Source organism: Dendrobates tinctorius, unplaced genomic scaffold, assembly GCF_039654945.1.
Source record: "Dendrobates tinctorius isolate UK_male_01 unplaced genomic scaffold, ASM3965494v1 ptg000319l, whole genome shotgun sequence".
NCBI classification, from domain to species: domain Eukaryota; kingdom Metazoa; phylum Chordata; class Amphibia; order Anura; family Dendrobatidae; genus Dendrobates; species Dendrobates tinctorius.
Window position 1 is genome coordinate 2205292 of NW_027361986.1, and position 23559 is coordinate 2228850.

The 23559-nt window shown below is 44.4% G+C and overlaps 1 protein-coding gene across 2 annotated transcripts in view; it reads left to right on the forward strand.

Moving 5' to 3' along the window:
* The first annotated feature begins 8546 nt into the window (after nt 1-8546).
* ENDOU (endonuclease, poly(U) specific) overlaps nt 8547-23559 on the forward strand; it is a 75965-nt gene continuing 60952 nt past the window's right edge. For both annotated transcript variants that reach the window (XM_073561425.1, XM_073561426.1), the window contains exon 1: nt 8547-8687. In XM_073561425.1, the coding sequence (XP_073417526.1) occupies nt 8600-8687 (88 nt within the window). In that variant the 5' untranslated portion in view covers nt 8547-8599. The remainder of the gene's footprint in view (nt 8688-23559) is intronic.

A 23559-nucleotide genomic window follows, 5' to 3' on the forward strand; every position in this document is an offset into this window, starting at 1 on the left:
GATGGCACAGCTGTGACAAAAGTGACTAGAGGATAAGGGAGATTTTGAATCTCTGCACACACTTTTGGATACTGGACACTTTTGGATTGTGTGAGGCCCACTGATATCTGAGCGCTATGTGACAGGCTCGATGGCACAGCTGTGACAAAAGTGACTAGAGGATAAGGGAGATTTTGAATTTCTGCACACACTTGTGGACAGTGGACACTTTTGGATTGTGTGAGGCCCACTGATATCTGAGCGCTATGTGACAGGCTCGATGGCACAGCTGTGACAAAAGTGACTAGAGGATAAGGGAGATTTTGAATCTCTGCACACACTTTTGGACACTGGACACTTTTGGATTGTGTGAGGCCCACTGATATCTGAGCGCTATGTGACAGGCTCGATGGCACAGCTGTGACAAAAGTGACTAGAGGATAAGGGAGATTTTGAATCTCTGCACACACTTTTGGACACTGGACACTTTTGGATTGTGTGAGGCCCACTGATATCTGAGCGCTATGTGACAGGCTCGATGGCACAGCTGTGACAAAAGTGACTAGAGGATAAGGGAGATTTTGAATCTCTGCACACACTTTTGGACACTGGACACTTTTGGATTGTGTGAGGCCCACTGATATCTGAGCGCTATGTGACAGGCTCGATGGCACAGCTGTGACAAAAGTGACTAGAGGATAAGGGAGATTTTGAATCTCTGCACACACTTTTGGACACTGGACACTTTTGGATTGTGTGAGGCCCACTGATATCTGAGCGCTATGTGACAGGCTCGATGGCACAGCTGTGACAAAAGTGACTAGAGGATAAGGGAGATTTTGAATCTCTGCACACACTTTTGGACACTGGACACTTTTGGATTGTGTGAGGCCCAATGAATATCTGAGCGCTATGTGACAGGCTCGATTGCACAGCTGTGACAAAAGTGACTAGAGGATAAGGGAGATTTTGAATCTCTGCACACACTTTTGGACACTGGACACTTTTGGATTGTGTGAGGCCCACTGATATCTGAGCGCTATGTGACAGGCTCGATGGCACAGCTGTGACAAAAGTGACTAGAGGATAAGGGAGATTTTGAATCTCTGCACACACTTTTGGACACTGGACACTTTTGGATTGTGTGAGGCCCACTGATATCTGAGCGCTATGTGACAGGCTCGATGGCACAGCTGTGACAAAAGTGACTAGAGGATAAGGGAGATTTTGAATTTCTGCACACACTTGTGGACAGTGGACACTTTTGGATTGTGTGAGGCCCACTGATATCTGAGCGCTATGTGACAGGCTCGATGGCACAGCTGTGACAAAAGTGACTAGAGGATAAGGGAGATTTTGAATCTCTGCACACACTTTTGGACACTGGACACTTTTGGATTGTGTGAGGCCCAATGAATATCTGAGCGCTATGTGACAGGCTCGATTGCACAGCTGTGACAAAAGTGACTAGAGGATAAGGGAGATTTTGAATCTCTGCACACACTTTTGGACACTGGACACTTTTGGATTGTGTGAGGCCCACTGATATCTGAGCGCTATGTGACAGGCTCGATGGCACAGCTGTGACAAAAGTGACTAGAGGATAAGGGAGATTTTGAATCTCTGCACACACTTTTGGACACTGGACACTTTTGGATTGTGTGAGGCCCACTGATATCTGAGCGCTATGTGACAGGCTCGATGGCACAGCTGTGACAAAAGTGACTAGAGGATAAGGGAGATTTTGAATTTCTGCACACACTTGTGGACAGTGGACACTTTTGGATTGTGTGAGGCCCACTGATATCTGAGCGCTATGTGACAGGCTCGATGGCACAGCTGTGACAAAAGTGACTAGAGGATAAGGGAGATTTTGAATCTCTGCACACACTTTTGGACACTGGACACTTTTGGATTGTGTGAGGCCCACTGATATCTGAGTGCTATGTGACAGGCTCGATGGCACAGCTGTGACAAAAGTGACTAGAGGATAAGGGAGATTTTGAATCTCTGCACACACTTTTGGACACTGGACACTTTTGGATTGTGTGAGGCCCACTGATATCTGAGCGCTATGTGACAGGCTCGATGGCACAGCTGTGACAAAAGTGACTAGAGGATAAGGGAGATTTTGAATCTCTGCACACACTTTTGGACACTGGACACTTTTGGATTGTGTGAGGCCCACTGATATCTGAGCGCTATGTGACAGGCTCGATGGCACAGCTGTGACAAAAGTGACTAGAGGATAAGGGAGATTTTGAATTTCTGCACACACTTGTGGACAGTGGACACTTTTGGATTGTGTGAGGCCCACTGATATCTGAGCGCTATGTGACAGGCTCGATGGCACAGCTGTGACAAAAGTGACTAGAGGATAAGGGAGATTTTGAATCTCTGCACACACTTTTGGACACTGGACACTTTTGGATTGTGTGAGGCCCAATGAATATCTGAGCGCTATGTGACAGGCTCGATGGCACAGCTGTGACAAAAGTGACTAGAGGATAAGGGAGATTTTGAATCTCTGCACACACTTTTGGACACTGGACACTTTTGGATTGTGTGAGGCCCACTGATATCTGAGCGCTATGTGACAGGCTCGATGGCACAGCTGTGACAAAAGTGACTAGAGGATAAGGGAGATTTTGAATTTCTGCACACACTTGTGGACAGTGGACACTTTTGGATTGTGTGAGGCCCACTGATATCTGAGCGCTATGTGACAGGCTCGATGGCACAGCTGTGACAAAAGTGACTAGAGGATAAGGGAGATTTTGAATCTCTGCACACACTTTTGGACACTAGACACTTTTGGATTGTGTGAGGCCCACTGATATCTGAGCGCTATGTGACAGGCTCGATGGCACAGCTGTGACAAAAGTGACTAGAGGATAAGGGAGATTGGATTGCTTTTAAAAAAGCAGTTTGTGGAGCAGTGGGTAAACAGCAATGCAGGAATGTCAGGAAGCCTTAGAAGGCAGCCCAACAACCAACACCACTGATACACCACTATATAGCCTCCCCTTGCACTGCACACACAGTGACTGGTGTGTTGTGCAGGCCAAATTGCTAGCAGCAGAAGCAGTTTTTTTTTCTTCTCAGCAGGACAAAAAAAAAAATTGGGATTGCTTTTAAAAAAGCAGTTTGTGGAGCAGTGGGTAAACAGCAATGCAGGAATGTCAGGAAGCCTTAGAAGGCAGCCCAACAACCAACACCACTGATACACCACTATATAGCCTCCCCTTGCACTGCACACACAGTGACTGGTGTGTTGTGCAGGCCAAATCGCTAGCAGCAGAAGCAGTTTTTTTGTCGTCTTCCCTGCCTAACGCTCTCCCTACAGAATCAGCAGCAACCTCTCCCTATACTAAGATCGGCAGAAGTAAGATGGCGGTCGGCGTGCACGCCCTTTTATACCCCCTGTGACGCCCATCAAAGCAAGCCAATCACTTGCATGCCCTTCTGAAAGATGGTGGTGACCCGTGCCTATGTCATCACGTTGCCTACAGTGTCCGTGGATCCTGATTGGCTGAAAAAGAGCGCAAAACAAACTTTTGAAATGCGACTTTGGCGCGTAAGTCGCCGACCTCGTGGCCGACCTCATCCTAGGGTCGGGTTTCGTTTCATGAAACCCGACTTTGCCAAAAGTCGGCGACTTTTGAATTTTTTCGACCCGTTTCGCTCAACTCTAGTGAGCACTACTATAATGTCATGCCAATAATAAAACATCCTGAGACTATTCATGTATGGGGTTGCTTTTCATCAAAATTTTGCATAAAAGCACAGCTATGAATAAAGAATGATATCTTAGCATCCTCCAAGAGCAACTTCTTCCAAATTTCCAGGATCAGTTTGATTATAAAGAATGCTTTTACCAGCATGATGGAGCAACATGTCACAAGGAAAATGTGATAACAAAGTGGCTTGATGAACGAAAATTGAAATTTTCGGTTTAAGAACTAGAAAGTCCCCAGATTTCAGTTCCATTTAAAACCTGTTGTCAAAACTCAAGTGGGTGTACAAACACAAACACAATACTTGTGCTACAGTTGTGGCCAAAAGTATTGACACCCCTGCAATTTTGTCAGATAATACTCAGTTTCTTCCTGAAAATGATTGCAAACACAAATTCTTTGGTATTATTATCTTCATTTAATTTGTCTTAAACGAAAAAAACACAAAAGAGAATGAAGCAAAAAGCAAAACATTGAACATTTCACACAAAACTCCAAAAATGGGCCAGACAAAAGTATTGGCACCCTCAACCTAATACTTGGTTGCACAACCTTTAGCTAAAATAACTGCAACCAACCGCTTCCGGTAACCATCAATGAGTTTCTTACAATGCTCTGCTGGAATTATAGACCATTCTTCTTTGGCAAACTGCTCCAGGTCCCTGATATTTGAAGGGTGCCTTCTCCAAACTGCCATTTTTAGATCTCTCCACAGGTGTTCTATGGGATTCAGGTCTGGACTCATTGCTGGCCACCTTAGAAGTCTCCAGTGCTTTCTCTCAAACCATTTTCTAGTGCTTTTTGAAGTGTGCTTTGGGTCATTGTCCTGCTGGAAGACCCATGTCCTCTGAGGGAGACTCAGCTTTCTCACACTGGGCCCTACATTATGCTGCAAAATTTGTTGGTAGTCTTCAGACTTCATAATGCCATGCACACGGTTAAGCAGTCCAGTGCCAGAGGCAGCAAAGCAACTCCAAAACATCAGGGAACCTCCGCCATGTTTGACTGTAGGGACCGTGTTTTTTTTCTTTGAATGCCTCTTTTTTTCTGCTGTAAACTCTATGTTGATGCCTTTGCCCAAAAAGCTCTATTTTTGTCTCATCTGACCAGAGAACATTCTTCCAAAACGCTTTAGGCTTTTTCAGGTAAGTTTTGGCAAACTCCAGCCTGGCTTTTTTTGTCTCGGGGTAAGAAGTGGGGTCTTCCTGGGTCTCCAACCATACAGTCCCTTTTCATTCAGACGCCGACGGATAGTACGGGTTGACACTGTTGTACTCTCGGACTGCAGGGCAGCTTGAACTTGGTTGGATGTTAGTCGAGGTTCTTTATCCAACATCCGCACAATCTTGCGTTGAAATCTCTTGTCAATTTTTATTTTCCGTCCACATCTAGGGAGGTTAGCCACAATGCCATGGGCTTTAAACTTCTTGATGACACTGCGCACGGTAGACACAGGAACATTCAGGTCTTTGGAGTTGGACTTGTAGCCTTGAGATTGCTCATGCTTCCTCACAATTTGGTTTCTCAAGTCCTCAGACAGTTCTTTGGTCTTCTTTCTTTTCTCCATGCTCAATGTGGTACACTCAAGGACACAGGACAGAGGTTGAGTCAACTTTAATCCATGTCAACTGGCTGCAAGTGTGATTTAGTTATTGCCAACACCTGTTAGGTGCCACAGGTAAGTTACAGGTGCTGTTAATTACACAAATTAGAGAAGCATCACATGATTTTTTGAACAGTGCCAATACTTTTGTCCACCCTCTTTTTTATGTTTGGTGTGGAATTATATCCAATTTGGCTTTAGGACAATTCTTTTTGTATTTTTTTTATTTAAGACAAATTAAATGAAGATAATAATACCAAAGAATTTGTGTTTGCAATCATTTTCAGGAAGAAACTGACTATTTTCTGACAAAATTGCAGGGGTGTCAATACTTTTGGCCACAACTGTAGACTCCCAAGATTTTGAGTCTTTATATTAATTTGAAGTATTTGTCAATAAAAATTTAAAAACATGACTCTGAAATGCTTATAATCGTACTAAATGCTGATGAAATGCTTATACTGATCACAAAAAACAAAATTTGTGTCAGTCTGAAAGATTTAGCCCCCACTGTATGTTGTCTTATCTCTGAAAAAAATCTCACTAAAGTGCTGACCATTAAGTGTCTGCCCTTTGTGCAACTTGCTGTCCACTACCTGTTGTTAAGTATAATCCGTCACTAGCAACAGAGAAACTAAAATGGATTACAGAAAATAGGGTTCATCTTTGTTTCTCTGTTTCCTGTTTCTGTGCTTTCAGTTCTAACTAGGCAAACCCTCGGACAATGGTAGGGGCAATGCATGCTGTGAAGAAAGGGTATGGTAGATTCAACACCTATGATGTTGGCAGAACATTAATGAACAGAATCCACTAAGTAAAAAAGCAGATGGGACATCAATGAGCTTGAGATTCAGGACAGCTCCTGCACATAGCAGACTGGTATGTGAGCCAAAACAGCTTTTCATTTGTTGTGGGGATTGAGGCAGACAGGACCATGCATTTTCTAGTTTTGAGTGAAAAGACTGGCACGCTTCAATGTTTCATTACAATGGTGCTCAGAAACTAAAATTAATTTTATTCCTAAATCTTTATTTAATTGCATAATCTAATCTATTTTCTAATATACTTACAGGTAAAAAAAAATATTAGACTAAAGACCGTAGAAAACAAGGACCCCTAAAATGTAACTTTTAATTTCACAAAGCTATAATCATGTTCCAAATTGTAGACAAGTAAAAACAAATGTAAAAAGGGAATGGGTATTAATCAGGAAGAAAAGAAAAATGCAATATTATGTATCCTAGTAGACCATATACTGTAAGGTTACAATACTGAGTCCTGTCTGACAGTGGAGGATGGCACCTTTAGTTTCTATACAAAAAAATCAATCCTTAAAAGATACTTTATTGACCAATCATTAAAAAGTTTTCAAAACTTCAAAAAACAGGCAAACAAAAATAGGCTTATTGCTGATTTTCAAAATCCAGCCAAAAACACTAGAGAGTCGTTCCAATGTCAGGTAGAGGGTCACAAACCTATTTGTCCCTATAGGGCCCTATATCTCTCTCCTACCTGACAGCGGAGGTTGGCACCCTCTTGATACGCAAATGGCGCCCCCGCTCCTCGGCGGCTCTCCCTAATCACACTGTTGACTCCTATCTAAACAACATCAGCTTGGAGTACAACAGAGGCAATAAGCCTATTTTTGTTTGCCTGTTTTCTGAAGTTTTGAAAACTTTTTAATGATTGGTCAATAAAGTATCTTTTAAGGATTGAATTTTTTGTATATGAGCCGTTCAATAATTAATCCAGAATTATATTTATTAAGAATTTTTGTCACCTTTAGTTTCTAAGGTATGGCGCCCCCACTGGTCGACGGCTCTCCCTGATATCATGGGATATCAGGGAGAGCCGTCGACCAGTGGGGGCGCCATACCGTAGAAATTGCGGGTGCCCACCTCCACTGTCAGACAGGACTCAGTACAGTGACTTAATGGGGTCTACTAGGATACATAATATTGTATTTTTCTTTTCTTCCTCATTAATACCCATTCCCTTTTTACATTTGTTTTTACTTGTCTTCAATTTGGAACATGATTTTAGCTTTGTGAAATTGAAAGTTATATTTTAAGTGTCCTTGTTTTCTATGATCTTTTGTCTCTTATCTAGGACCCTCACCTAATTTTCACTGGTTTGCTCCAAAAAAAAAATATTACCCTGATTGCCAATGCACCAGGGCAATCCAGAAGATCCGGGCAAAGTGCCTGAGTTGGCGCATCTAATGTGATACACGAATTCTGGGGCAACTGCAGGCTGAAATTTTTAGGTTGAGTAGGGGCTTATGTACATGGACCTTCTCAGCCTGATAATATAAGCCCACAGATGTCTGCTTTACCTTGGCTGGATATCCAAAATAAGGGGGATCCCACGTCGTTTTTTTTAAAACTATTTCATAGGTTTAAAGAATTTTAAAAACATCCTTTATTGCCACATGAAAGGCACTAAAGGGTGCAACTTTATAATAGTTATTGGCAGGGGCAGATATTAATCTAAGCTCTCCCTCCTGTAGCAATTCTCTCTGTATGGCGGGTAATCCCCACGTTTATGGGCTGTGTAACAGCAACTAAACATGCGGGCTGGAGACTCGAGCATGGCACTTGAGCATTTGCAATACTTGAGAGAGTAACGAGCGTGCCCGAGCACCCTGATGCTCAATCGAGTAGTGGCGAGCACGAATCACTATAGATTATGGCATTAAATAGAGATTTAGGATTAAAATACATTTTAGTTTTAGGCCAACAGCTTAAATGAGCAATTTTATTTTTATTAACCAAGCACGTTAAACAATTTATAACCTCCAACCTATGTACTGCAATATAATCAGGTCAATTAAATTCCTCTTCATTTGGAAATAGTCCCTTGAATGTGAATTGTCAATTACTATAAATACCTGTTACTTTTGTAGAGCTAATTTATCTTGCAGGGCTGTCCAAAGATTGGCACCATTCTCATCAGCCCTTGTTCCCAATGTTGCTCAGAATCCATTTCCCTTACCTTATACATACACTAGGGGCAATTCCATAAAAAGACAATTCACCCATCAGTCTGATAATGGTAGTCATCCTCGGGAATATGGTGTATGTATTTGACACCATCCTACTTGCTCTCAATTTTTATTACAGCCTGAAGAAGAAATGCAGGAAGGAAGAACCTATGCAGGTCATGTCTTGATTATAACCTTCAGAATCTCTCCTCTTCAACAAATTAGCATAGTAGACACACCCGACCTTATAATGATCATCTCACTATAACTCAGAATCAGAAGAGGATTGGAACAATCATGTCATCCACTATGAAGACGCTGCTCATTGCCCTTTTGCTGCCTGGTATTGCACTCCTACACGCCTTCGATACCTGCTCCAGTGACAGTAAGTCGACAGGCTAATTTCTGACTTGCTTTACTGTGGTCGTATCTTATTGCAAACTATTGTTTCCAAATGTGAACATTTTCAGTAGTTCTGATCTATAGTATAAGGTAAGCTCTATGTGCAAATGACTCATAACACAAAGAATAACTTTTCGATGATTGACATTACATTTAATTTTTGGAGGGCAAAAATACAGGACTTTATGAATGGTGCAAAATAAAAAAAAAATAGGTGCAGTAGTAATACCACTGACTCAAATGTAAGAAATTGTAATAATGATATTCATTAATTATTGGAAATGTTAGTAGTAGTAATATTATGTCTACTGTACAAACATTTTCTTATTTGTTATAGTATTTTTATAGTAATGATATGAGAAATCACCATGCCAATGATTTTCTTTCAAACCGAGTTTACAAGGACGTAGATATATGAAGGGTGCAGAGGTCGACCAAAGACCCCCACATAAGTAGTAGCAGATGTTTTGGGGGGACAAGTAGCTCAGTATGAAAGACACATTTTATTTCTTTACACGTACAGTTAAAAAAATCATTGTTAGCTAATACATTTTTTATGGAAAATGTTCAGCATTGTTGAGATGGGAGCAAAAAAAAAGATAAACCCTCGTCCATTTGAGCAAATTTTCCCATTACGTTTTGATTCTCTCACTCTCACCAGGATTTTGTATTGAACACACAATCTGGACACAAATTATTAGCTCTCGTCACACAATGTTCTAGGTCAACACATAAATATCATCATCAGCAAATAATACTTTATGGTTACTATCATGTGATGAGTCATGTGATAAATGTCTTCATGCATATCATTATTAGATTTTATCACATAAGCGGAGTATGGATGTTTGTTTCATTAAGGAGATGTGTAGTTCAGGGGGAATAATGAGTCTCACTATTCATCTATCTTGTTTGGCGAGCTTGGATGTGCTGAGTATAGATAAATTTAGCTCTAAAACACCTCCAAAATCTGTTGGCCTAATGTAAGTTACTTTTCTTGTTGCATCCCCTGCTCCATACATGTGTGCTTGTAAGGGGATTAGTAGATATGCTTGCTATAATTCTGGTACTGCTACACAACTCCTTGTATTATCAATGTTTGCCTTGCTGGTACTGCTACACAGTTATGTGTATTATCATTTCTGCTAATTGTATTATGTATAATATGTTTTATACTGTTTTTGTATTCTGTTAAATGTGTAGTTAACATTGTTGGATAGGGTAAGTGCAGTGCACACATTAGCCACTAGATGGGGGGCATTTTAGTGCACGTAGTTCCTAGCTAGTGTGTAGCACAGTACAGGGTTAAATTTATATATACGGAGAAACACAGAGTGACTGAATCCAAAGTAAATTTTAGAAAAATATCAAACTTTATTATGACAATTGTATACAATAAATATTCATAGCAAAATTGCACATAAGCAAATGACACTAAGAGCCTGGAGGGAAAGCAAAGGGGGGATGACACATTACCTGCTGCACCAAAAAAAAAACTACACCGTACTCAATAGAGAGCCCAGATGAATTATAAGTATAACACTGCTGCCCATAATCAGTAAAATCATGACCATAATAGGTCTGAGAGGGCAGCAAACCCCCAGGGCAGACTCAATATAGGAGGAGGAGTAGCGGTAAAACGTTCCCATAGGAAGCAAAATCACGCCATAGTGGCAAAAAATAAAGCAGGGAAAAGCTTACCTAATGGTGCCCAGGTGCCCCAGAGAGTGGGAGAATCCCTGACGCGCGTTTCGCGCTACCAAGGAGCGCTTTCTCAAGGAGGGTTAATTTTGTAGTAAGGGCTGCTGCTTGGTAAGTCAGGGGATAGTTTCTAGAATAGTTCACAGGGCCAGAGGCGCCCAAAGGGTCCATATGGACAATAAGCCCAGGACTCGGCAGCAGTCTCACAACGTTGCAAGTGAGAAGCCTTGCCTTCCTTCTCACCAGCACAGCATAGCAACTGGCTAGTACAGAAAAATGTGACAACTTATTGCTTGGGCACAAACCTTCAAGATGGGGGTGAAACGGTCAGGGGAACCCACAGAAGCAGTAAGTACGGATGGAGAAGAAGCGGGGCCAGTACAGAGAGCAGTACAACAGATCAGGGCTCATGCTCAGTGGCTACTGACTCCGGTGACTAATGATCTTGTGTCTGGGGTGAAACAGACTGAGGGATGTTTGGCCATGGCAGAGCTGAATAGAGAGGAAACTGGGAAACCGTCAGGGACGGTATGACCCGGGCCCGTGCAGAGTACCCCTGGAAACAGTGCAGGGAAAGTGAAGGAACCTTGTTATGCGAAGCCTGTTGTAAATGCTACGAAGTCTTTGGAAAAGCTGTGTCATGAACCAAGTAAAGATGTCTTTGCTGAAGATTTGATGGACTGTGTCTCAGTTGATGTGAATTTTCCTGTAAACGGTCTCCCACTGTATAGAGAGGACTCTGAAGGAGCTGAATCCAGAGACACAGGTAAGCTGACTGCCTGCTACACCGGAGGCGGCGAATACCAAGAGTAGACTCACTGGACCGTGATATCGAAACTCCCCCGAGCGAGCGCACCAGGTTTGAACAACCCCTATACAGGGACCGTTAGGAAGCAAGCTCAGGGACCTCTAGTACCACGGATGCCAGGACCAGGGGTCGGCTCAGGGAAAAAGAACATAAAAAATGGAGATGATACTGGGCAGAAAGGAGCAGGACAGAACAGAGCAGGAAAGGGGCAAGAGAGGTACGGAGGCAGTAGGAACCAGATGAGAGGTTACAGGGCAGAGGGGAGCTAAGGTGGACACTGTAGCTGACTAAGGAGAGTGGAGGTGGAGATCGTAGCTGGATTGAGGAGAGCAGAGGAGAGATGAAAGGCAGGCACCAGGGGACATGGGGTGGGAGCGGACTCTGGAAGAGAAGGAGGGAGACAAGGGTTAGGATGCAGGCTGAGCAGGGCAAAGCAAGCGACAGCAAGACGGCCTAGATATGGCATATAGAACACGATAATCAGGCGCCTCCACTAAGGGAGGGTGGCCTGAAATACCTGGCACCTGTTCTCCATTGGACAGGCAGAATTGCCGTCTCAGGTCACTCAGGGGCATAAGAGTGGGGAGTGCACGTGTGGTCGAGCCCTAAGGCGCACGCGAACAGCAGGCGCGCATGGCCGGCGGCAGAGGGGAAGCACAAGCAGGAGATGGGGAAGGCTGAGGCAGCGTGGGAGTAGCGGCGCTGGTGGTGGTTGACCTGGACCCGGCGAGGGAGCGCGGAGAGGTAACACTGACGAGCATGATTTTTCTGTGAGGAGAGGCCAGGACACCACCGGTGTCCTCGGCTACGACTACTGTCCTGGACCTCCCTTACATGCTCAATGAAGGGGGGGTAAGATGCTGCCACATTCTCCAATGAGAACAGAGGATTGGATATGTTGAAATCCAATATACCCAATTCTTTTTTCCCTTAATATTATCTGGTAAGAAAGTGTCAAGAGTAGAGATGAGCATATTGCTTCTCGCAACTCCGGTACATGGTCATCTTACAAACTCCGATGAATTAAAGAAGCACTCCTATCAAAGTTTTTTATGCTCTTGATATATTGCAATAATCCTAGTATATAGCACTGTGTACTTAAAATTGCTCATTTTGCTCTTCTACCCACATAATTCTTCTCTTTTTCATTAGGTGTATGACTTCACATGATTAATAACAGATTAGCTGTATCACTCTAAACCCTATGTAGAAACAGGAAGTCTCTTCTCCCTGCACAAGTCATCATTAGAACTACAATTCCACTCATTGCAAATTTTTTGGCAAGGAGGAGATGTGGAGCAGCTGGGACAAAAGTTGAAGAGGGGGTAGAACTGGGCTTTCAGGGACTTTCCAGTGATGTGTAATTGTTCTAATGATGACTCATGCAGAGAAAAGAGGCTTCTTGTTACTACATAGAGTTTAGAATGATTTGGCTAGTCAATTTTTAATCACGTGATGTCATAGTCCTAATGGAAAAGAGAAGAATTAGCTGGGTAGAAAGGCAAAATGAGCAACTGTAAGTACACGGTGCTAAATAATATGATGGTATTGCGTCTTTAAACGCTGCCCCAGGAGACACAGAAGCTCAGGAGATTCGTATGGCTCCTGTCTATAATCAGAGAGCACTGATCTGAACCGTGGAAAGGAGTTGTGCGAAGCAATCTTCTCATCTGTAGTGAGGATCCACCACACATGAGACAATCAGCAGGTCCCGTCAAAACAATTCAGACAACTGTGGCCTTACTGAAAATCCATTCTTTGTACACCTGTTCAGAGCTCTCCCTCCTGAAGAATAACATTGTTATGATACTTAGGAAAATAAAATCAATTGGTTCAGAGGGTCACATTCTCATTGTATCCAACAAAAGATCATGCTAGGCGCTGCATTACAACCGGGGCGGAGACAACAAAATTGATTTTATTATGTGCTTTGATGCCCCTCTCCTCTATGTTCAGTATTTCATAATTATGATATTTAAGGGATGGCAGCCTTCAAGATGTCATACTCAATATTATTTACAATTTTGGAAAATGAGAAGATTAAATGATTAGAATAAACTTTGCTCATATGTTTTAAAAAGTATCCCAATTTGCAAGCTTTGAAAAGGCCACCATATTAGAGTTAAGAACATTTTTATTGATTAATCCCCTAATATATTCAGTTTTTAAACAAGCAGTGTAATAAATACTAGTAACTATATTGTAAAGATAGATTATGTCAACAATAGGAATTTAGAGTCTGCTGTCATACTGTCAGAGCTTTCATTGTCCAATATGTCTCAATAGTAAAACATTTTGGCTCATGTTTTAACAAAGCTATAAGTGGGAAGATGAAAGGATTAAATGAGATATTAATGGATAGATTCATCCTTACATAGTGAGCTGACAGGTAAAAGAAGGATTATACAGTACTACCTAGATTCCTAGAAAGAGTCAGTGGATATTAACTATTAATTCATATTTTTTTCCATACTTATATTATCTATACAGTAGGAAAGCAGGAGGTAAGGTCCTGCTTTCCTAATATAGATAGATAGATAGATAGATAGATAGACATAGATGTGTCGGTAATGTAAGCTGCACCAGTAAAACTAGGTTACTGATAGTACTTAATGTGACTGCATTGGGTCCAGGTTTTAGGAGTAGCCAAAAAGAGCTTGGCTGGAAAATGTTGATCCTCTGATCTGAGTTTACAGGCCTATTAAAAGGAGCTCGGTTAGTTCAGCAGTGTGTGGAGTGTGTTGCTGATTAGTTTGCTCTACTAAGTGAGGTGTGCTGGAACCAAACAGAGAGGTGTTTGTTTGGTGAACACATTTAATACAAGTGTGAGCTGCTGCTGGGAATACTGAGGTTGGTGAGGCTGCTACATTATGTTATTTCATTCTGCCTGAAGAAAAGGACTTTTTATGTTATCCATTGATACTGAAAGAAGGTTGTTTTCATTTTAGATATATAACGTTTATGATGGACAAAAAACTACATGCTGTTTTGATAAAAACCCTGTGCACGTGTATGTCTACTGATGTAGGAGCAGATGACCAGACCTGTCCATCAGTCACCTTCAATTAAAAACAGCTTTTCTATGTGCAATGTTTTTTTATTTGGAGGATGTTGAGGGGGGAGGTCTAGTCATAAGTCCCTCCACCAGGGGCCATTTTGAGAAAAGGAGCTGTCTGCGCAGTCTGTGAGGATGGATCCACTAACAAGTGCAGGAAGAGAACCTGGAATACTAATTTATATATTAAAATCAAATATGAGACCCACTGGCGCTTGACAATATAGACTGATCTTAGTTAGCCTATTTTGGTGGACAGCTACCTCCTGTTGTCAAAGAATCTAAATAGAAAATAAGAAAATAAATCCAACTGGCACTTATGACCAGAGGGCATGAGGGAACAAAATCACTTGTATAGATTTCTGTTATCAATGTCTTGCGGAGTTACTATGTATGTGCAGAGGCCTGCAGCAAAAGAGGAATGGTATATATGGAGAAGTGGTGCCAAATAGAATGGAGAGATAAACTGCGGTGCAAACTCAAGACATAGATAGCCCAAGAAACTATGCAAGGGTATTACGTGTTTCTATAGCTGTATGGGGGAAGCACTCCGCACGCCTATTCTGATTCTTGAGTCTCGATAAGGGTGTAGGAGAAGTTTTGTATAATGTGGATCCTAGGGCAGAGTCGCTGGGGAATTAGCTGATGCACGCAGTGAAGGAGTCCTGGGAGCGTTGTTACACGATCTGTGGTCGAGTCGCAGACGTCGGTGAGAGGACGCGATCCTGTGACTGCTGCTGCTGCACGGGAGGTGAGTAGAAGCTGTGATCTCTCAATAGTCCGTCATGTAATTTATATATTAGTAAGTGCCACAAAATCATGTTCCCAACACTATTTGTTAAAATAAAGTTAGAGGCCAATCCCATTATGTACCCAATTAACCAAAGTGAAGACTTCCATATATAATAGACTTTTTGAGTTTTTTAATGGATTAAAAAATAAAGAAAAATTATTTTCCAAATAAGTACTTAAAACTGTACCAAGCCAAAATTAGTAATCGTAAAGTATTTAGCTGAACACACTCTGCCGTACCAAATGAAAAAATGAATTCCGAAAGAGGCAAGAAAAAGGTTAAATCCATTATACTGGATTTGAAGGCAAGACTATGAGGTTCTAGAGTGCCATGATTGGTGATTGCAGTCAAAGGCTTGACCTGAGTTGATGCAAAAAGATTGGTCAATCATGAAATATATAAAAAAGTGCAAGTAAAAGAAAATCAAACCAGACAGAACTAGAAGACAGGCAAGAACAAAAACCAAAGAACCCTTAAAATAAAAAAATATATGATCAGAATAGCAAGAGTTTTTATTAACCCACTGACATCATAAAGGCAGAACTGGAGCTGAAACCTGGTTAAATTAGTGTTCATCCCTTACATATTATTAATGGATAAGGGCATTTAAGGGCAATTTTTTTTACCTAAATGCATGTATTTTGAGCTAAAAATATTTATTGCATTTGGATTAAATGCAAAAAAAAAGCCACTGTTTTGCTTTCACAAGCTTGTTGTTCCCCTGCACATTACTGGCTATAGAATGAGTTAATTAAGATTCCATCAGTGAGCTTGTTTGGACAGCAGAGTTTGCAACTCTTCAACCCCTTACTGACATCGGGCGTAATAGTACACCGATATCAGTATCCCTGCATTTGATGTGTGCTCTGGCGGTGAGCCCACATCAAAGCGGGGATATGTCAGCTGTTTTGAACAGCTGACATGTGCCCGCAATAGCCGAGGGCTGAATTGCCATCCGCCTGCGGTAATTAACTAGTTAAATGGCGCTGTCAAACTCTGACAGCGGCATTTAAATGGAATTTCCGGCAATCGTGCCTGAAATATGCACACCGATGACCTGCGGCATTATCGCGGGACACCCTGTGGTCGGCGCTCATGGCAAGTCTGTAATTCTACTACATAGAGGCGATCTGAGCATCGCCTGTATGTAGCAAAGTTGATCGAGCTATGGCAGCTTCTAGTCTCCCATGGAGACTATTGATGCCTGCCAAAAGTAAAAAAAAAAAATAAGTTTTTAAAAATATGAGAAAAATTTAAAAAATATAAAAGTTCAAATCACCCCCCCTTTCGCCCCATTCAAAATAAAACAATAAAAATAAAATGAAACATACACATATTTGGTATCGCCGCTTTCAGGATCGCCCGATCTATAAATAAAAGAATGGATTAACCTGGTCGCTGAATGGTGCAGCGATCAAAAAAAGTCAAAACAGCAGAATTACTTTTTTTTTGGTCACCGCGACATTGCATTAAAATGCAATAACTGGCGATCAAAAGATCGTATCTGCACCAAAATGGTATAATTAAAAACATCTGCTCGGCGCATAAAAAATAAGCCCTCACCCAACCCAAGATCGCAATGACCTGGAAAATCATAATGGCAGGTCAGTTTTAGCATTTAGTGAACCTAGCAAAAAAGCCAAACAAAAAACAAGTGTGGGATTGCACTTTTTTTGCAATGTCACCGAACTTGGAATTTTTTTTCCGTTTTCTAGTACACGACATGGTAAAACCAATGGTGTCGTTCAAAAGTACAACTCGTCTCACAAAAAAACAAGCTCTGGGAAGAAGGGGAGCAGAAAACAAAAATACAAAACGGAAAAAAGCTCCAGTCATGAAGGGGTTAATCTTATTCTGAGCTCCTCTGAGCTGATTTATTTGATGTGTTCTGTGGTTATTAGAAGAGCACAGTAAGGCTGTGTGCCCACGTTAGCATTTTTAAATGCTCAGAAAACCGGACTCCTTCCCAGAAACCGCGCATTAAATTTAATGGGAAGCTTCTTTTTAGCGTTTCTGCAGTGTCTGATCCGGCTCAAACGCTGCGGAAACGCTTACAAAAACGCAACGTGGGCACACAGCCTAAAAGTGTCAAATCTCCCTCTGGACCCGCTCTGGTGACATCTACTTCTGCCATCAATGCCCCCACAATATTACTTCTGCAGTCAGTGCTGATGGTGAAGGAGAAAACATGGCCAATTGTTCTGAGCAGAATGGTTCTATCCAGTAGCTCAACAGGACTTATCAGCTGCCTACTGTGGCCAATTGGGCAGTACTACCCAATACTTAATCTCCAAGCATACTGGGAGGTTCCAGCTATATTTTATTTTGATACTCGAGATTCTTTACCTGATCCGGCTTGCTGGTATTTGCTTGCTCGCTCTGGACAGACTTTACCTTTCACCTGACTGACGATTTTGCCTCTGACCCCGTCCTCCTGGTTCTGAGCTCAGCTACCTCCTGACTTCCTCTCTGACTACTAATTTGATCCTGTGTCTGCCTTTTCTGTTTTTTTTGTTCCCCAGAAAGTCAACGTTTTTGTGCCAGCTCGCTCTACGGGCTTTCAGCTTCTTATAGGATGTAACTCGGAGAAGTGTTGTAAATACAGATCCCCATCTAGGGGTTCGAGGATGAAGGCTGGGATTCCTCTCCTGCTTGCTAATTTGTGTTAAGTCTGTCCACTGAGGCCCTGGTTCTACATACAGGTCACCCTTACAAAATGGCGAATAAAAGAGTTCCAGAATTAGCTCACTAATATATTCTTAAGACTCATTTGCACAAGTGTATCTTCGGTGTATATGCTGTCCATTTGCCAAAGAGACTACACACTTACAGCGCAAAAATCAGTGTAAGTGAATCTGGCAGGGGTGGATTTACACATTTCTATGCCCTAGGACAAAGCCCATAATTCTGCCCTCTCCCGTCAAAAAGTCGACTAGAAATGTATTGATTCGAAAGTTGATACTCCTGTTTAAAAGAACTTCACCATCACGTTGTTACGGAGTGTGTTTAGGATGGCGAAAATAAAGAGAGCAACATGGAGTGGACCCTCTGGATCACGGCTCCAGAGCCCCTGCGGACGAGCTGGACCAGGTGGGGCCACCCCCTATACAGGGAGTGTTAGGGGCAGGCCCATAAGGGATGGAACCGTGACAGCCGGAGCCAAAGGGACGACTGAGTGAACACTAGGAGAACTAGTGTTACGGAGTCAGCGAAGTAGCGGTACGGGAGACAGCGGTAGGAGCCAGAGGAACGCAGAGACCTGGAGGGTGCGGAGCAGGTAGTGGCTGGAGGCTGCAAGAGAGAGAGAGGGTAAGAGAGTACACGAACAAGGAGGTCACAGGAGCGCAAGCACACAGAGAGGACGGCAGGGAAAACCAGAACCGCCAGAGTGGCGAAGCCAGAGAGCGACAGCAGAAAACCTAACTAAGCGGAGCAGGATGATACAGGGTATGAAGGGCCTGAGAGCGTACTGAGCGCTGGCCAAAAGGACAGCAGCCCGGAAACAATACACAGGCGTCTTACCTGGGGAGACGCCTGCCAGAAATAGACGATGGGCGCTGCCATGTTGGGGGCGGAGCCACCGCGTCACATGGTGCTGTCAGAGCGCCGGCCACAGGAGCGTGGGAGCGATGTCGGGGAGGCCGGAGGTCAGCAGCGGGGATGCGCCGGGGAGCGGGTTCGCGCCGGGAGGTGCGCACAGGACCCTGCAGGTGAGTATCGGTGGCGGCCGTGACAGTACCCCTCCCTCTACTCCCTCCTCTCCTAAGGTTGTCGAGAAATCGTTTCATGATCCGAGGAGCATTAATGTTTTCCTGAGGTTCCCAGGACCTCTCCTCAGGGCCGAAACCCTTCCAATCGACCAAAAACAAAGTTCGACCTCTAACAGTCTTTGTGGCGAGTATATCCTTAACCTCAAAGGTATTCTCAGAACTGCTGGGTTGGAAATTTTGCAAAGCAGTTGAGTGGTAGTGATTAAATACTGCAGGCTTGAGGAGGGATACATGAAAAACATTGGGAATTCTTAGCGAGGCAGGCAATTTTAGTTTGTAGGCCACGTCATTGACGCGCCTTAGAATCTCAAAAGGACCGATGAAACATGGACCCAACTTATAGGAAGGGACCTTTAGTCTGATATACCGTGAGGAAAGCCAGACCCTCTCCCCAGGGGAGTACGGAGGAGCATCTAAACGTCTCTTATCGGCGTAATCCTTCATTTTGCGACTGGCTCTCTCAAGGGCCTCCCTGGTGTCCCTCCAAATCTGGGAGAAATCTATCGACACAGCATCCGCCACCGGTACACCCGAGGTGGGGGAAACGGGAAGGGGGATGCCGGGATGTTGTCCAAAAACCACAAAAAAGGGAGACTTGGTAGAGGCTTCACTGGGATGATTATTGTACGCGAATTCAGCCCACGGAAGAAGAGAAACCCAGTCATCTTGGTGCGCGTTGGAAAAATGCTGGAGGTAGGAAGTCAGGACTTGATTGACCCGTTCCACTTGTCCGTTTGACTGGGGATGATAGGCTGATGAAAAATCCAGAGTTATCTTCATCAATCCGCAGAGAGCTCGCCAGAATCGAGAGGTGAATTGGACTCCTCTGTCCGAGACAACATGCCGAGGAAAGCCATGGAGACGGAAGACATGGAGCAAGAAAATCTTCACCAACTCGGGGGCAGAAGGCAAACCAGACAATGGAACAAAGTGAGCCATCTTAGAAAACCGATCCACGACCACTAAGATAACCGAACATCTCGAGGACATTGGCAGATCGGTGATGAAGTCCATAGCTATGTGGGTCCAAGGAGTCGTGGGTATGGGTAATGGGTGTAGGAGCCCATAAGGTCGGGATCGAGGGACCTTGTTCCTGGCACAGGAAGGACAGGAAGCGATGAAGTCCAAGACATCTTGGCGAAGCGATGGCCACCAATAGTGACAGGAGACGAGATAGAGAGTCTTCCTTACTCCAGCGTGTCCCAAGAATTTAGATGAGTGCCCCCAGCGTAAGACCCTGGCCTTGTCCCTACCTGGAAGGAAGGTCTTACCGGGTGGTGGAGAAAGTACGCTTAGGGGAGCCACGGTGATAATCTTAGCTGGATTGATGATGTGCGCTGGATCATCCTCACTGTCCACAGGCGAAAAGGAACGAGATAGGGCATCAGCCTTGACGTTCTTATTCCCTGGCCGGAAGTGGAGCTGAAAATCAAAGCGCCCGAAGAACAAGGACCATCTAGCTTGACGCGGGTTGAGTCTTTGGGCGGTCTGAACATAAGCCAAATTCTTATGATCCGTGAATATGGTAAACGGATGGACAGCTCCTTCAAGAAGATGGCGCCACTCCTCGAGGGCGAGCTTAATGGCCAGTAGTTCTCTGTCTCTGATAGCGTAATTACGTTCTGGGGCGGAGAAGACCTTGGAGAAGAACCCACATGTGACCACGCGTCCAGAGGAAGTTTTTTGTAGAAGAACGGCTCCTGCACCCACCGACGAGGCATCAACCTCCAGGAAAAAAGGCCTATTGGCATCTGGACGGTGGAGTACCGGAGACTTAGCAAATTCCTGCTTTAAATCTTTAAAAGCGGCTTCAGCCTCCGGCGGCCAGAAGTGGAGGCTAACCCCTTTGCGAGTGAGAGCCGAGATAGGCTTGACTAGGGAGGAAAAATGCGGGATGAATTGCCTGTAAAAATTGGCGAAGCCCAAAAAACGCTGGATTGCCTTCACACCTTGGGGACGTGGGCACTTGAGAACGGCAGAGACCTTTTCAGGATCCATCTCCAAGCCAGTACTCGAAACGATGTAGCCAAGGAACGGTAGAGAGGACTGCTCAAAGAGGCATTTTTCCAGCTTAGCAAACAGGTAATTCTCCCGGAGACGATGTAGAACTTGACGGACATCTCGGCGGTGGGTAGACAAGTCGGGAGAGAAAATCAAGATGTCGACCAGATAGACCACCACACAGACATAGAGGAGATCTCGAAAGATGTCGTTGACGAGTTCTTGGAATACTGCAGGAGCGTTGCAAAGTCCAATTGGCATTACTAAGTACTCGTAATGCCTGTCCCGTGTGTTGAATGCAGTCTTCCATTCATCCCCAGCCCGTATACGAACTAGATTGTAGGCTCCTCGCAGGTCCAGCTTGGTGAAGACTCGTGCTCCTCTCAAGCGATCGAAGAGTTCAGGAATCAATGGAAGCGGGTACTTGTTTTTTACCGTGATGCGGTTAAGACCCCGATAATCAATACACGGTCGAAGAGACCCGTCCTTCTTCTTCACAAAAAAAAAGCCTGCTCCAGCAGGCGAGGATGGTTTTTGAATGAAGCCTTTGGCTAGGTTCTCTTGGATGTACTCCGACATAGCCTGCGTCTCGGCTAAAGAGAGAGGAAAAATTCTGCCGCGGGGAGGAGTGGCACCAGGAATGAGCTCGATAGGGCAGTCATAGGGTCGGTGAGGTGGAAGAACCTCAGCCTCCCTCTTGTCAAAGACATCCGTGTAGACCCGATATGCGGGCGGCAAACTGGAGGAACCAGGGAGGAGACGGGGAACACCTACGGGATGCATCGGCTGCAGACACCGAGACCGACAAGAGTCCCCCCAGCACAAAACATTGCCGTTACGCCAATCTAAAGTGGGTTCATGAAGTCGCAACCAGGGAAGACCAAGGAGAATAGGATGAGGACCAGTACCTGGAGGGGGAGCAGCCGCGGCTGCCTGGAGCGCGAGTAAGCGGCCATCAACCGAAGCCATGTAGCTGAGGATGTGACTTTGTGCGTCCCGCTGCTGCGCTAACTCTTGCTGTAAGCCGGCCAGCTGGGCCGCATTACCAGGATCAGAGGTTTGGAGGGCGGAGAGGCGCGCGTCCATCGATTTCATAAAGGACATTATGCACGTTTTATTCTCTCGTAAAAAAAGTAACTCCTTCTGAGTAGCCGTGACTCCAGCGGGGTCCATGGCCTGTGTATCTGTTACAGAGTGTGTTTAGGATGGCGAAAATAAAGAGAGCAACACGGAGTGGACCCTCTGGGTCACGGCTCCAGAGCCCCTGCGGACGAGCTGGACCAGGTGGAGCCACCCCCTATACAGGGAGTGTTAGGGGCAGGCCCACAAGGGATGGAACCATGACAGCCGGAGCCAAAGGGACGACTGAGTGAGCACCAGGAGAACTAGTGTTACGGAGTCAGCGGAGCAGCGGTACGGGAGACAGCGGTAGGAGCCAGAGGAACGCAGAGACCTGGAGGGTGCGGAGCAGGTAGTGGCTGGAGGCTGCAAGAGAGAGAGAGGGTAAGAGAGTACACGAACAAGGAGGTCACAGGAGCGCAAGCACACAGAGAGGACGGCAGGGAAAACCAGAACCGCCAGAGTGGCGAAGCCAGAGAGCGACAGCAGAAAACCTAACTAAGCGGAGCAGGATGATACAGGGTATGAAGGGTCTGAGAGCGTACTGAGCGCTGGCCAAAAGGACAGCAGCCCGGAAACGATACACAGGCGTCTTACCTGGGGAGACGCCTGCCAGAAATAGATGATGGGCACCGCCATGTTGGGGGCGGAGCCACCACGTCACATGGTGCCGTCAGAGCGCCGGCCACAGGAGCGTGGGAGCGATGTCGGGGAGGCCGGAGGTCAGCAGCGGGGACGCGCCGGGGAGCGGTTGCGTGCCGGGAGGTGCGCACAGGACCCTGCAGGTGAGTATCGGTGGCGGCCGTGACACACGTGTCCTATCAGATTCAGGTTTCCTGAGGATCGAACGTGTTTCATCATGCTCATATAGGATACTTTCTTTTCAGAGATATTGCGAGCTTTTTCCTCATATTAATCAAACTGTTCTCGCAGCTCTATCAAGAACTTTACTAGTGATTGGAGAACTTCAACGACTTACAAAATATCAGTTACCAAGTTTTGCACATACTTGTTCACTTGGTGTATTCAGAGCAGCACCGTTCCCCAAAACTGTGACATGAACGCTGTCTTAAGTCTTTGCAGCTTGATGAGTATACCCCTAGCTCCTGACTGAGTTCCTGATTTTTGGCTTTCGTTACGTTTGATGTATTTTAGAGCATCCATCATGGCAGTAGATATGTAGAAGTCACACTATATGAGTGTAATCACTGGAATTTTACTTAAAAGTGGGTTTACGCTGACTGTGTTTCGTAGTTTTAAGGTTGACGGTAGACTTAATTTCATCGAGGACAACCTATAGCCTAACATTCTGATCCAGAGGAAGGCTAAAACCTCATGGGACAGATATTAAAAGCTCCATATTAAGGGAAAAATTCGTTCCGACTTCATACCGCAATCATACTAGTTTCCTGGTTCAACGTCCCATCATAGAATATAGTGCCCATAACCTGTAATATTATATGTATCAACAAAGACATCCAGGCCCCTCTTGAATTTTAGTGGTGAATCAACCATTGCAACATCAGGTAGCAGAAAGTTCCATAGTCTCACTGCTCTTACAGTAAAGAATCTGCACTGTGACTGAGCAAGACAGCGCAAGCTATAGAG